The 14,820-nt window shown below is 33.9% G+C and overlaps 1 protein-coding gene across 2 annotated transcripts; it reads left to right on the forward strand.

Annotated features, from left to right (window-relative positions):
• Nucleotides 1-7,644: 7,644 nt before the first annotated feature.
• Nucleotides 7,645-14,118, forward strand: LOC106170353 (24-hydroxycholesterol 7-alpha-hydroxylase-like). Of its 2 annotated transcripts, none has more exons than XM_013550194.3 (12): nt 7,645-7,851; nt 8,026-8,161; nt 8,421-8,567; nt 8,931-9,028; nt 9,400-9,485; nt 9,699-9,888; nt 10,394-10,490; nt 10,801-10,934; nt 11,221-11,316; nt 11,627-11,715; nt 12,340-12,427; nt 13,027-14,118. In XM_013550194.3, exons 1-12 carry the CDS (start codon nt 7,672-7,674, stop codon nt 13,093-13,095), a joined length of 1,410 nt encoding a protein of 469 aa, XP_013405648.3. In that variant the 5' UTR covers nt 7,645-7,671; the 3' UTR covers nt 13,096-14,118. The 2 variants fall into 2 exon arrangements, with proteins under 2 accessions (XP_013405648.3, XP_086855659.1); XM_086999533.1 differs by having other exon boundaries at nt 10,810-10,934.
• Nucleotides 14,119-14,820: the final 702 nt, after the last annotated feature.

A 14,820-nucleotide genomic window follows, 5' to 3' on the forward strand; every position in this document is an offset into this window, starting at 1 on the left:
TAGCACCAGTCTCACGAGTCAGGTCCAGCAAGAGCACGCACACATGCACATTGACAGATGATCTTTATTCTTGATGTAGGCCTAACAAAGCTTTTTTTTTCAATTTCTTCCCGTGTCGTGCAATGTTGAAATGGCAAGATCACGCAAAATCAATTAAAGCAAAAGAACTCTCATGTCAAGAGAAAGCGACGGAACAGTCAGATGCGACAAAATGAAATATTGTTATTGATACACTTTGGTTTTGACTGCAGCTCTATCACTGCCTATAAGACGCTTCTTAACTTCTCTTTGAGAGATTGTCTCCTCTTGATTAGACATAGGCCAGACTAAATGTCGAACAACAATTGGATTTAAACAATTTTGCCTTGTTTCTTGTATTGACCACAGCGACAGTTCGCGATTATCTGAAGCCCTAATCGGACATGTCACAAGTTAACCTAATCAATTTGTGCTAAATTTGATTAAGATGAAGTTGTTGCTATGGTTACAGAAAGTGGTTCCTCATGTCATGTAACCGAAATTTGAAATTAGTTGTCATGGTTGCAGAAGACACACTGCTCCTTGGAAAGACGCAAAAAAGTGAGAACAAGTCAAATGACATATTAAATAAGAACATGCACTAAAATCTTAAATTTCGCCATAAAAATCGCAACTGAATTATTTTTTTATGAAACAGCCAACATTCTTACCGAAAAAAAAATAAGATATATATGTGAAAGCAATTTTAACCCAATTTCTCTGTTTTTCTAGGCAATGTATGGCTTAAATACTTACAAAAAAATGGTGTATTCGGAGTAAAATATTAAAAACATCTAACATCTTTCTATAGACATTGCTTAACTATAACTAGAGCAAGGAATCAATTGATGTTTCACTACTTATCTTATAAGAAGAAAACGGCGTTTTTTCACATTTATTTGATCCCTCATTTTATTGATTTTCGTATAAATCTCTTCAGCACCATCCCAATCACCAAGGATTTTCTTAATGTTGAATTGATGACGGTAAAGGTCTGCGAGGTCCATCAGTCAGCAGAGAGAAACTTCTCTGACACCAGGAAACCTATGTGCTCGACGTATGTATGGATAAAATTTCTAAAAATTATATTTTTGCTTATTGGAAGGCCTGGTGTTGATTGTCTTGGGGGTATTTTTATTATTATTATTATTATTTTTTTTTTTGTATTTAATCTCAATTTTTTTTAGAATGAGAGCGAAATTTCAGAAATCTAATATTTGAAGAGTAAATGAAAATATATCATTTCTTTATATCTCTTGGCAATATCTTCAGACTAATTTTTTATGTCCGAAACTTAAAGATGATGCGTTTTAAGCACTAAAATGAAAAAACGTAGACATTTGTATTACACACAGAGAATTATAATATGTCACTGACCAGCTTATTAGGCAAATGTCTGTAAACATAGGCCAATATAACACCAATAACAATAACTGTACATAATTTCTACTTACCAAGAGGATCGAGTTACGTGCGGTTAAAATAACAAAATAAGATTATAATGCAAATTTTGATAGATATGGCCAAAATGTGCGAAGACGTAGAGAAATTAAAAATCCATTTGAGAAAAAGATAGTATTGCGCTGGCGCCCTTCGACTTGACGGCAGTGTGACAAACACAGCTGATGTGAAGGAGGTCGGGTTTATCGCTGTCTGACTCAGGATATTTTATACATTACAGGGGTCCAGTACATCAGAAATCATGTGAATACCATGGATAGTCAATCTCTCTCACTAATTAATCCGTGAGACATTCTGTAAAGTAATGTTCAAGGCCCAGACTATGTATAACGGGGTGGGAGCTGACAAGCCAATACCAGTGCCCGGGAATAACCAAGACAATGAAAACCGTCCGCTCAACTATGTGTTGAGATTTTGCTTTACGAGACGCTGCTTTTAACAAGACAGAAGACGGATGACCATTTATCATTCGTTGAGTGCCCCAACTCCGTTTTTGTGGTGATTGGCTGCGTTATTTGTACATTATGAACATAGAATTAATCACTATGCACCCTTAAAGGGTAGGTTCAACCGTGTGCACCCTCTTAATGGATGTCGTAAACACAGTGTTGAACCGCAGATCTTGGGCGGCGGTAGGATTCAAATTCTTCTCTTTTGGGATGTAATTGGGTGTCGTCTTTGGCGGTAAAAAGAGTAGAATTAAATATTCACATATAGTTTGTAATGATAGCATTACCATGCATGTTTGTAGTAACACGTTAGACACATTGGGAATAAGTATGAACATTTAATTCATGATTTTCTTGTTGTGTTTATTCATTAGGTTAGGCATTTTATTTTAGCGTGTATATAATCAAAAATTACTCGTAGCAAATGAATAAAAAATAGATAAATTAATAAGTTGATGGGATAAAAAATAAAATGAATATTAAAATGAAATAGAATAGAATTTTAAAAAAGATAAAGAAAAAAATTAAAAGCAAATTCAAAGCAAAATGTTTAAGCTACGTAGTTAACATATGATTTCCATATTCCGTCTTTTTCTTTATCGGTTTTACTTTTGGTTTTCAGTTGCTGAAACAAATGAGCTCTAGGCGATGCAACTAAAACATTAATTGTTCTCGATTCATTGCCTCCATTGTGCGCTGTTATGTTTTTAGACACTGCATGAAATTCGTGCAGGTTGTTAAAATGCATCGTATTTCACTCTGAGTTTAGCTGAAAGACCGTACATCAATGTCGATGACCTGCTACAAGAGTACGATAAAAAAGTAACAAACAGATGCGTAAAAAGTACTTTACTTTTTAAGCAGCAAAACGCACTGATATTACAATTTATTCAATCACAGAGTTCCCCATTGAAAAAATCTTTTTTCTAATCGCATTTGTGGCCAAACGCACTTAAAATAAATCTGAACATGCTATCACGAACCTTTATCCTTAGGCTATTATCATTGACGTGTGCCACCATTCAGTAAAATAACAATATTTAGCAGATCAATCAATTTACCTAATTGAGAACAATCCGTTACAGCTTCCTTATTTCACAGGTGAAGGGCGACGCGTGAGAGTGACAGATCTTACAAGACTCATTTAACCGTTCACTTACTTAAAACAACGGATAAGAAGCTTTTCTCTGTCAACGAGATGAATTAAAACACAAAATCTATTTCCCAAATGGATTTGAAATTCTCTAACCTATCATGAAAGCAGTGATAATTGACGTAAAAGTGTGACACTCTGCGACAACTGAAAGATTGCCATTGCCAACGCTTGTGACGGCCCTCCCAGAACGCTTGTTTGCATGTCTCTCATTCGAACCTTGCTGAGAGAAAACTAATATTTTTTAATTTGTAGGTCCGTGTGGTCAAGCATGGACATGATGTGGGTCAAGCACCTGTCCTATGAAGTAAGGTGAGTTGACCATGTGGGTCCACAAGAAATACCTCTGGTCAACTGTATATTCAACCATGAAGATTCATAAATTTTATATACGAAGATGTTTTTCAGGAACAGCTGCCGCTCTTTTATGTATTATACGTTATAAACCGGATTGCATCTGATTTCTTTCAAATATCTTCAACAGACAATATGGAAGTTTATGCAATTAAAACAGCAGGATAATCAATACTGTCACCATGTCAACATTGTAATCTTTGTGGGAAAAAAAGAAAAATAAATAGAAAGAAAGAAAGAAAAAACATTACTCGAAATGAAACGACAAAGTGCTCTTTTATGTTATATTCATAAATAGTAAAGAATTGTTGTGAAGTATATTCATAAGTGGCAGGGACAAGCAGGTCGCTGTCACAACATAGATGTTTTATTATTTCAAAATCAAATAACCGCATTTTCATTACGCATCTCACAATGCGCTGAAGATATTATAAATAATCAGCTATTGTAAAAAAAACCCTTCAAATAAGTAGTCACATTTGTCTGATATGAATATCAGGTTCAGTATTGATGATTCTAAACAATCTTATCCTGAAATATGTGTGTGTGTGTGTGTGTGTGTGTGTGTGTCCCAAAAATCCTAAGTAGATTATGACGTTTATAATGTGTACCATTAACACACTAGGAAACTGCAAACAATCGCCTATTGAAAATTGTTTCAAAGCCAAGTTTGTTTTGAAACAGAGACCAAGTCATTTATGTCGCAAGCTTTTTAATAATCTGAAGTTGCAAATGTATCATTTTCAGATTGATTGTACAGATTGAGATGGGCAGATTTATCCAGAAGTAAATCTAATGTACAGGTAAATTTAGATATTTGACATTCCCGTGGAACAGGTACATCAACGGGGTAATTGTCTTTTAAGTATTAAAAGTATTTACCGGTATTCCAACTATATGATCTGGTATATAGGTTTAGTGCATTCCACATGGGTCTAGCCAGGTAGATATGCGGAGTCTATATTCTAGTATTCACTTAGAATACTGTAGGCTCTACTGTAGATATTAAAAGATATGGTTTAAATATCAAATGTATTCGGTGATATCGGAAACGACAGACAGATAAACGAGAATAGACGGGTGGGTGGTGCGCAAGCAGAGAGAGAGAGAAAAACAAAGACGTAGACGAAAGAGAGTCACAATTAATTCAAAAGTCTAGTCGCAAATTTATACAACAAAGTCTACTAAAATACTAATGAAGATAAATATTTGCGTTCTTTGGTTTAAAATAAAATTACAGTTATAAAAACAAATATACATATGAAATCAAGAGGCCTATGTACTGGTACACTAAGCACAAAACGCAGGGGCAAAACCTTGCAAACCTGTATTGGCTTTTTTTCCCCAGTCATTTCTCTCAAATAAAATACTCTGCAAAACCATTTACCTGACATATTGCTAATAGATGATACTTACCCACTGATCGACACTCAACATTAAAGATATAAAACATTGACCTGGTTGATTTCTACATTGTACAAATTACTGGATGAAGATGGATTCATGAAACCGATTGTGCATGGCGACAGCTAATACTAGAATATAGATAAATGCGGTGAGTATAGGTGACGGGTAACAAAACATTCTTTTGTGTATTCGCAATTTTCTATCAAGGTCCTAAAATAAAATGTATTTACTTGTGTAATTTTTGCAGCATTAATTTGAATTCGAGTTTATTCATCACCGAAACAAAATCTTGATTTCGATCATTATATTTCTCTAAACAAAAGTAGAAAATGTGTAGAAATCGCAAGCTCCTATTTTATGCACTTCAGTGAAAGCGTTGTGAAGGGGGGGGGGGGGGGGGGGAGTCATCGACCTGGACAATGTCCCGTTTGTGAATGTCTCAACGCAAGGTATTAAATACACCCTTGTTGGTCATTTTCTCACAAATCTCATTTGATATTTGAAGTCGGATAATCGATTTTCACTTAAGTTTGAACCAACATTCATATAATCCAATACTTGATAATCCAACATTTATCAGTTCTATTTCACTGATATTAGGATTTACAAGAAAAAAGAATAGGAGCAATCAACTTTAAAATAAAAAAAGCTAAAGAAGTCCTTTGACTGTAAACATATTCGACGTATTATTTTACATTACATAAGTAAAAAATTCTGAAGTTTCTTTTAACAAGTGAAATACAAAGAAATTATGACAAACAAAATGATTAAAAGAAAAAGAAAAAAATTAAGAGTAGAACGGAAAAGAAATATGATATAATGAGCCGACACAAATTTTGCGCCTTGCTCTATAAATCTGTAAAGTACGGTTTTATACGGTCACCCCGAATCGATGAAGACGTGAAGAGGGACAATCCCAAATCATTAGCCCTGTAATTGCTTGGTTTCGCCGAGCCCTCATCCTTTTCCTCCAGCCGTAATTACCTAGACCTCAGGTAATTAAACACTATTAACTCTGCAAATATCAAAATCAATAAAACCCGATGGAAAGTCCAAGAAAACATAACTCGCTTTGATTGGAAATCAATAAAAAGCCATTTGAACAAGCTAAAACATAATACTTGGAATCCCTAAGTACGCAACATTTTGATCTTTTAATTGGTATCATCTCGTTTGAACGCTATCGTAGCAGGTTCGATGGCTTTTGAGGGATTTTATTCCCGTCCTTAATTCTGCCTATGTTCGACTGTTGGGCCTGGGCTATTGCACATCCTTAACCTCAAAATTGGCAAATGTCTCGTTGGGGAAATGAAAACTCGGGCAGGGAAATGTAAATCATGTTAAGATAATTAATTCAATCTAGCCCTGCTGACACGCAGAGGTCAGGTTTACAAGTGGGGGCAATCTACAGCAGATGGGAGGAGAAATTGAATTGTCCAGTAGAGGGTATCCAATGTTCAAGCAGACACGCCATGATTATCTCCCCGTCTAATTCTCATCAAACCTGACTCCATGCATAGCACGTTGCGTCTAGAATGAGTGAAAGTAACTTTGTCTTTACTTCTAAATAAGTGGAATAAACCAGCCCTATAATTTAAATGAGATATCAAAGTGTCGAAGCAATGACAATATTTGAAAGCACATTTTCTAAGTGCGTATCTCTCTCAATCTCTCTCTATTATTTCAACTTACATTTGCATTTATTCCTATATACCGTGCAGCCTATCTCCAAATGATATCATAGATATATTCATTCTATGATATATTCTATGATGATGTCACATACGCACGAGGACAATTAAATACAATAATGGTGTATGTCTTTTTATTTGTTTAAGTGCTGATGTCAAGATCAGCTCATCCAGTTGCTGTTTGTATGCAGAATTAATTAAATGTTGTTTTTTTTTCTCATTCAGAGGTTTATATTTGAAAAAAAAATCAGTTTACTATACTTAAAACATTTGTAAAGAAGATTTATTAAGAAAGGAGAAACATGGAAAAATGGTTCCTTAAAACGGCATATTTTTCGTGTTAATGCTTTCTGATAAGGACAAAATCTACCTGTCATTATGTTTTTTTTAAACTGATAATACATGTAAATGCTTTAAATTTTCATTTCAATTTCTAAATTCTGTTTTTACTTTTAGAATTGTATCAATTGATTTCAAATAAGGTTGCCGTACCATATTCTACTGTCCTAACGGTTTTTTTAGAAAGCGAAATACCTTTCCAGAATTTGCACTGATTTCTCCTGTATAGCAATTTACCCTGCTAAATCATACTACGATCATTGTCTGCTCGGCCCTAAATTTATATCGATGATTAAAAACGTTTTCCCGTTTTCCCATTAGAAAAGAGTGATTTTACATTTGTTTGTTTTCCCCTGCTATCACTGTTCGCTTCCATCATACTCACCACGAGGGAAAACACCACAATATTTTCAAATTGCATGATGATTTTAGCCATAAGACCACAAATGCACTCGTTTAATTGGCACGGGATGAAGGATCGAATTACACCAATAATTGTTAGTGAAATGTCAAATCCTGAGCGATGATCAATTATTCCATTTCTATCAACAATATAGCCGTCTAGTTAGAAAAAAAAACACTGTACAATGCCCAAAGGAAGAATGACACGTAAACAATAATGACATCTATTTTTATTGTCTCAATTAATTTGAAGTGCTTTACAAACGGGATAGCACAACCACGAGAACATCTAATGCAATTACAAGCTGTACCGCGTACATGTAACCTACAGTCTAGTCATGTGATAAAATGACCTATTTTTACTGCCGTATGTATGTCATACTGAGCGTGGTCAGTTATGTCCCTGTCAGTTATTGCCGCAGTCGTCACTGCATTTAGTGCATTGGTGCTGTATTTTTGGTCTCAGAGGAAGTCTTCAACTGATCCACCTATTCTCAAAGGTTGGGTTCCTTGGCTTGGCTGTGCTGTTGAATTCGGAAAGGCACCGTTGTGGTTCATCCAAAAAGCGAAGTGCAAGGTACAAAATTCAATAATCAATACATGTACCGGTATATGAACATTTTGGTCTATTCGTTCTATGCACGAGGATGCCGAAATACGAAATGGTTTGACCTATGTTAATTCTCTCTCTCTCAGTGCTTCCCACCTATTATTTTTCTTTAAATAATATAAGTGTATTAAAATATTACAGCTAGGTCCATTGTTCACAATATATGTGACAGGAAAGAGACTGACATTTGTAACAGAGCAAGAAGATTTCAAGCACTTTTTCCAGTCCCCAAATGTTGATTTCCAGCAGGCAGTTCAACAACCAGTCAAAAATACAGGTATACATATATCAGTATTTAACATGTTTAGTGTTAAAAGTCAAAGTACTTCAGTATTAAAATGATCTCATCATCTGCTTGAACTTTAAAAGAGAGGTTAATTCTGGTCACTCTGGGGACATACTGAGGTTTAAGTTGCATGTATGACTACAGATATATTTATTATTTTGCAGACTGTCATGATCAGTTATTTGCACACTCTATTGGTTGACTGTATAAATGACTTTTTGCATCCGTATTTGTTTCTTTTATTTCTCAGCATCCGTCAAGGAGGAATCATTCTACCAATATCACACTAAGATCCATGATACTGTGAAGGGGCGACTGGCACCCTCTAAACTTGGTCCTATCTCCCAGCAACTTTCCAAGGGATTCTTAGAACAACTGAATAAGTCAGAGAGATCAGGTGCTCTATCAGAATGTGAATTATATAACTTTCTGTTACATTTATGTGGAGAAGATGTACTAAGTATATTTTACAAATCGCCTTGCTCATGAAAATAAAGTGTTCAGAGTAGTTTGAATTTTTAGACAATTTTCTTAAAATATGCTATTTCAGTAAAATATATTTTAAATTAACCTTAGATCTATGTGTTTTAAGTCTGAGTGATTTTTATCAAATATGTTTGTTTAATAAACTGATGTGTTTTTATATTGTTACTTTGTTTGTGGTTTTGAGGTACTGTATTTCATAACTAATACATGTATGTTAACACATGGTAACCATATTTTACTAGTGCTGTTTACTTTTACATACATGTTATTTTAGGTCAATCCATTGATTTGAATGATTTCATTAGAAATGTAATGTATGCAGCTGTCCTTAACCATTTATTTGGGAAAGGTGTGATGCCAACAGACACAAAGGTAACTTGTACATGTTTACCTTGCCCACAGCCAAGATGGATTTAGAGATTTGCCCATCAGACATCTACCTTAACTTAAGATTGCTTTCAAGTTGAAATGATTGTTTGGCCTTAATTTTTCAAATGTTACTAACCTTGCCGAATGAAAGTCTACTTATTATAAAAATTCAGACTGAAATGAAACCAAGTTGTCTGCTTATTTTTCTTTTTCACCCATCCTCAAGTATACCCCTGGCCGTAAGGCTGAAAATATATCATCAGACTGTCATATATTCAAATAATAATATTCAAAATATGTGTGAAGAACCTTATTGGTGTACACTGTACCACCTCAGTGAAATTATGGACTTTCATGTTATCTTTTTCTCTCAGGAGGGCCTCAGGGAGCTGACTCTGAATTTTGTGGAATATGATGATGAGTTTGAGTATGGCTCCCAGCTCCCAGAGTTGTTCTTAAAGTAAGATAATATTAAAGGTTATTTGTTTATCAAATTTGTTTATTTTTTGACATATTTTTACAAAAGAGCTTTTGATAATGTGATACTGTGTCTGTCTGTGTAGCTTTTTATGAAAATGTATTTCTTTGTCAAGATTAATATATTTGAAAATTGTATGAGAAAATAATCTTGGATCCCCATCATATGAATCTAATCTACTTTTATTTAAACTAGGCAGTGGGCCAAGTCCAAGCACTGGTTGCTGAACCTGTTCAGAAACATAATAAAGAAGTTAGATGCAGAGCAGAGGTCATCAGATGAAGATGAAACATTGCTGCAGACTCTTATTGCTTCTGTTGACCGACCCCATGCTCCAAATTACGGATTATTGCTTATGTGGGCCTCGCTGGCTAATGCTATTCCTGTAAGTAACTCTACGATTTTGTTTGTGTCATTACATAAACATGCAAGCCTTTTCAAGCCTGTTAAGTCTTTCATTTGTAACTGTTTAAAGTTGAGATTTAGTTATTATATGCGTAACAGTTTATCTCACTCATTCTGTACCATCAGTTGTGACATCTCTGGTATATATCATCTTTAATATTTTAATATTATTCTGTTATCATATTGTTTTTAATTAAAATTACAAAAATGCTTTATTTAGACAGATGTTCCATTTCACTTTTGTGATGTATTAATATCTCAGATATTAGAAATATGAGTCGAAAAGGAAAACAATATTCGATTCCCCTGATTTATATTTGGCTCATTTTTAAATGATCCACCATATCACTTTATGGCCATGTTTGTTGTAGTCATTACATGAAACCAATTTTGATTATATTTAAAATGAACAGTGATACATTGATACCCATTTAGTGCCAGCTATGAAATATTTGTAATGATGTATGTTTTATTTTTAAATTTAGATATCATTTTGGACTGTTGCTTTTATACTATCTGAGGAGGGTTGTTTAGAAAAGGCAAAGAAAGAGATTAAAGAAGCTTTGGGCAGCCCAGGTTCATGTAAGTAAATGAAATATTCTTTGTAAATTTATATTTGCAAATGATAATTATTTTGGCATTTTGTGTGATGTTTAAAACTCCAATAAACAGTGGAATAAGTTTGAGTGAAATTGGCTATTCACAATCATTATGATCTTTCATGAAAAAATTATTTTGCCTCTGTATTATATAACTTCTTTTGATATGTTATAATCAAATATAAAAGTAATAGATACAATTAATCTAATTTGTTATTGTGTAAATTTAAAAAGCATTTTTCTTGATGGCTATTATACACTGATTTTGTAAAAAAAATTAATATATAATTCAGTACCCTCAGATGCAGAAATACCTGAAGAGACATTACTTAAGATGCCCTATATCAAGCAGTGTATCATGGAGGCCATCAGGCTGCGCTCGCCAGGTGTCATTACCCGCAAAGTTGTCAAACCCATTCCTATACGAGTACGTAGGTATTCCATATTAAGTGCCAGGTTGATTTTAGAAAGTTTTCAAAAGTAGATATAGCAATATTTCAACAATTTGGAAAGAAAATATTGAAATTTTAATCAGGAAATTCTATATGGTGGGTCTAAGTAAAAGGGATTGCTGTTTTTGTAACTGAAATTATAGATCTTGAAGTGATTAAATGTTTTAAATAACTGGTATAATTAAAAATAGAACTGTTTTTCTCTTGTTAACATGTATGCAGATTGATGTGAAAAATAGAAAGAAGCTGATATATTTGCAGAATTACATCATCCCTGCTGGAGACCATATAATGCTGTCACCATACTGGGCTCATAGGAATACACAGTTTTTTCCAGAGCCAGAAAGATTTTATCCAGTGAGTATATGTATAACAAATATCCTAAGCTGAACAGAGAAAGCATTAGCAGTTGTTTTTTTCCTATTTTTAAACTTTGAAACTTAAAATTTTTGTTGGAAGTCTTATTATAAGAAAGTTATATATATTATATATGTTTTTTGTGATACTTGTAAGTTCTCCAGTTAATGTGCATGATTTATTAAAACTGTATATTCAACTTGGTTGTTTTCATACATCAGCTTATAACAATAACCAGTCATATAAGGTTATTTATGTTCTAGATAAAAATACAATAACTTTTGATAAATAATAAGGAGTATTTTATCAGGAACGTTGGGACAAAGCTGATTTAGAAAAGAATGTGTTCTTGGAAGGGTTTGTGGCATTTGGCGGGGGCAGATATCAATGTCCTGGGAGGTGAGTCCACACTCTGCAGGCAAATGAGAGAATTATAACAAAAACGTTGTAATAACCTGTTCACCTTCACCTGAACAGGTAATTCAGTTGTATCCAAGTCTGTCAGAGTGAACAGACAAAACGTTCAACAGGTAAATCAAATAACTGGATCTATCGTAAATAAAATTATTTTGACTATCAAAATTGAGATCCAATGAAACTACTTTCACATTGTAGTTTTATAGTTTTGTCGGTTCAAAAACACACTTGATGAATACATAAAGTGCAAAACAATTATATCCAACACAAAAACTTATTCTGCTTTCCAGTGTAATGAAATAATCAAGATCTTTTTTTTTTGTAATATAGATATGTGTTAAGAGTAGCTTCCAGTAAATAAAGGCAATTAAGACTTTTTTTGGGAGGGAGTTTCCAGGATTTTTGGCAATTTTCTGTTTTCATCTCTGTATTTATTATATCAGGAAATGCGCTTTCTGTGAAAATGTGATATTTATGCTTATCTCTAAATATGTCTTTATTTTTAAGACAGGCATGAAATTATTCATTTGCATGTGTAACTTGTTTATGCCATCTACATTTATATACGTTAGATCTGTGTTTATTAAACTTTTATTTGCATTTCAGGTGGTTTGCTTTAATGGAAATCCATATGTTTATTGCTCTGTTATTACACAAGTTTGACATGAAACTCGTCAGCAATGTACCAAACCTAGTATGTATTATGTTGCATTTAGTTTGATGAATCCAAATGAAAAAAATTAAGTTTAAACAGAAGAAGTGTTATGAAGACATAAAAAAGACATTCTTGTCTAAGATATCTGTTTAACACCTGACCTGGCTTGACTGTGCATATTTTACATATATACATAGGTAAAAGTTTTAAGGATTATGCCTGATTTTAGGATTTCAGTCTTTTTTTTTTACATATGGTTTTAATGTGATGAGAAACTGTGTGCTATGCTTTCAGGGTTTTCATTTTTCGAAAACTTTCACCCATGTATATAGTAGATTCTTATTTGTTAATGAAAAGTAGAACCTCAGGATGATAAAACAAAGAAGGGAATTTGGGACATATCAAAAGTACACTCATACAAGTAACTTTTATTATTAAACCATAAATTAAAATTAAGATTTTGGAATAAGTCAGCTATTTGAAATTTATACATAAGTACAATAATGCACTTTATTTTTATGTATTGTTCCACAGATATCCTGCTACTTTTTATAATTTTTTTTTAGCTGGTCTTTCATTTAACACATACTACATTTACAAAACAGGAGTATTGATTGGAAACATTCTTTTTTTTCCAGAGTCCTCTTCATCTTGTTGGTACTCAGCAACCTGTAGGGAAATGCCTTGTAGATTACAAGATGTATTAGTGCTAGAATTGTTGGTGTCAGCTACCAATATATATATTTTTTAGTTAATGACACTCGAAATTAATTTTAGACTATGATTATTGTTTGTGATAGTTGACTTAAGTAAGCGTTTTTAAAACAGTATGTAAGCACCTTTAATCATTGTTGGTCTGTGATATGCCACCATGCTCAAAACACAGGCACAGGGTTTTATCACTATATATATATATATATTCCGAGGAGATTTTGGTTGTTTTGGTGATGAAACAAGGATTTGAAAAATTGTCGATGGACATATGGGGCAAAGTCTCCACATTGAACATTAAAAACGAGATATGCAGTATAACCACGAAAAATTAAGCACCAAACAAATGATCAGTGGAATAAATGAAACACGGGGAACGAAGGTTTTAAAAGAAAAAGACGAAGAAGCTTGGTATAGATGATATTCAGGTTCAGCCATTGATTTTAAGTCGGGCATACATTTTGGGTGAAAATTTTCTTAATAACGTTTATTTCTGAAGAGAGAAAAGGAGGCAATTCGCAATATACGCTCTTCTCGTGAAAACGCGGTGGGTGAAAGATAGGCGGTGCTTGGTGATTTAGACTTTGACTATTGCATATTCGGGGGTTAAATGTTAGTTTTGAAGTATTTAAACGTGCGTACTCGTTAAGAAAGAGGAACATTAATATCAAAATAGGAGCACACTAACTTGACGAAGGAGCGTAAAAATTGTCGGACCAATCTGACCGAACCCCCGTGTACCGGGTGTCTAATATAAATAGGAGATAATTGCCATTGTATCGATAATGTGTCTAAATATCGTTTTATCGCATTATCTACCGATAATTACCGTCTACATTGCGAAGAGCATTCAGATCAAAGTTTATGATATAATACTCTTGTAACATGGACTTCTTAGAATGAAATCCTTGTCCTTGTTGATGTTGCATTATGCAAAATGTTCAAATATTTGCAGGTATCATTTATACCGTCCTGGTGAAAATTTTTTGATTGTCTTATAAATTTTTTGTCATATCTTATGCTTTGTGTTTCATATTATTTGCTGCTCTACTTGAAGATGTTTTTAGTTTAAAAATAAAACTGCATCCGTGACAACGAACGTATATACATGTACTATTCACTGCAAAATCATTCATCGATGTGACCAATGTTTCTAAGAAACGCCCAAACACATACGGTACATGTTGTGGTTTGAAACATTAAACGATAATATTGAATCATTTTCATGTTATTACATAGTAGGGTTTCTATTACACTTTGGGTTCTGTTTCACTCAAATTTTCTGCAGTCTTAATTTTCCGTCTGAATGTTTCGTCCTTTTTGTTTAGGCGCCTTGACTGGTGGCAATTGGATTTTTGGATCCTTTGGGTCCTGGTTTCGAGAAGGGGCAACCGCTGTTTTGCTTCGGTGTTGATATTCTCTTAGTTGCCATAATTTCTTCTCTTCTAACTCTTCTCTGGATTTTTTGTAAGACTCCGCTGACTTTTGTTGTCCTGTTTTCATTATAAGTCGCTGCGACTTCATACTTTTCACATTTGGCACGGTTTGACCGGTCCATGACTGAGACACCTGCTGTTTTGTTGCTTTGTGCAAGGGCGGGATACTCTCCAATGGAAACTTGACATTACCATCTATGGGCAGTTTATCCAGGTCACCAGTTGATGTAGAACGCAGAAACGGTAGCTTTGTTCTGCCGGGCTCGTTAATGCTCAAGAAATGGC

This window comes from Lingula anatina, chromosome 1 (assembly GCF_051362555.1).
Source record: "Lingula anatina isolate TDL-2025a chromosome 1, LinAna3.0, whole genome shotgun sequence".
NCBI classification, from domain to species: Eukaryota; Metazoa; Brachiopoda; class Lingulata; order Lingulida; family Lingulidae; genus Lingula; species Lingula anatina.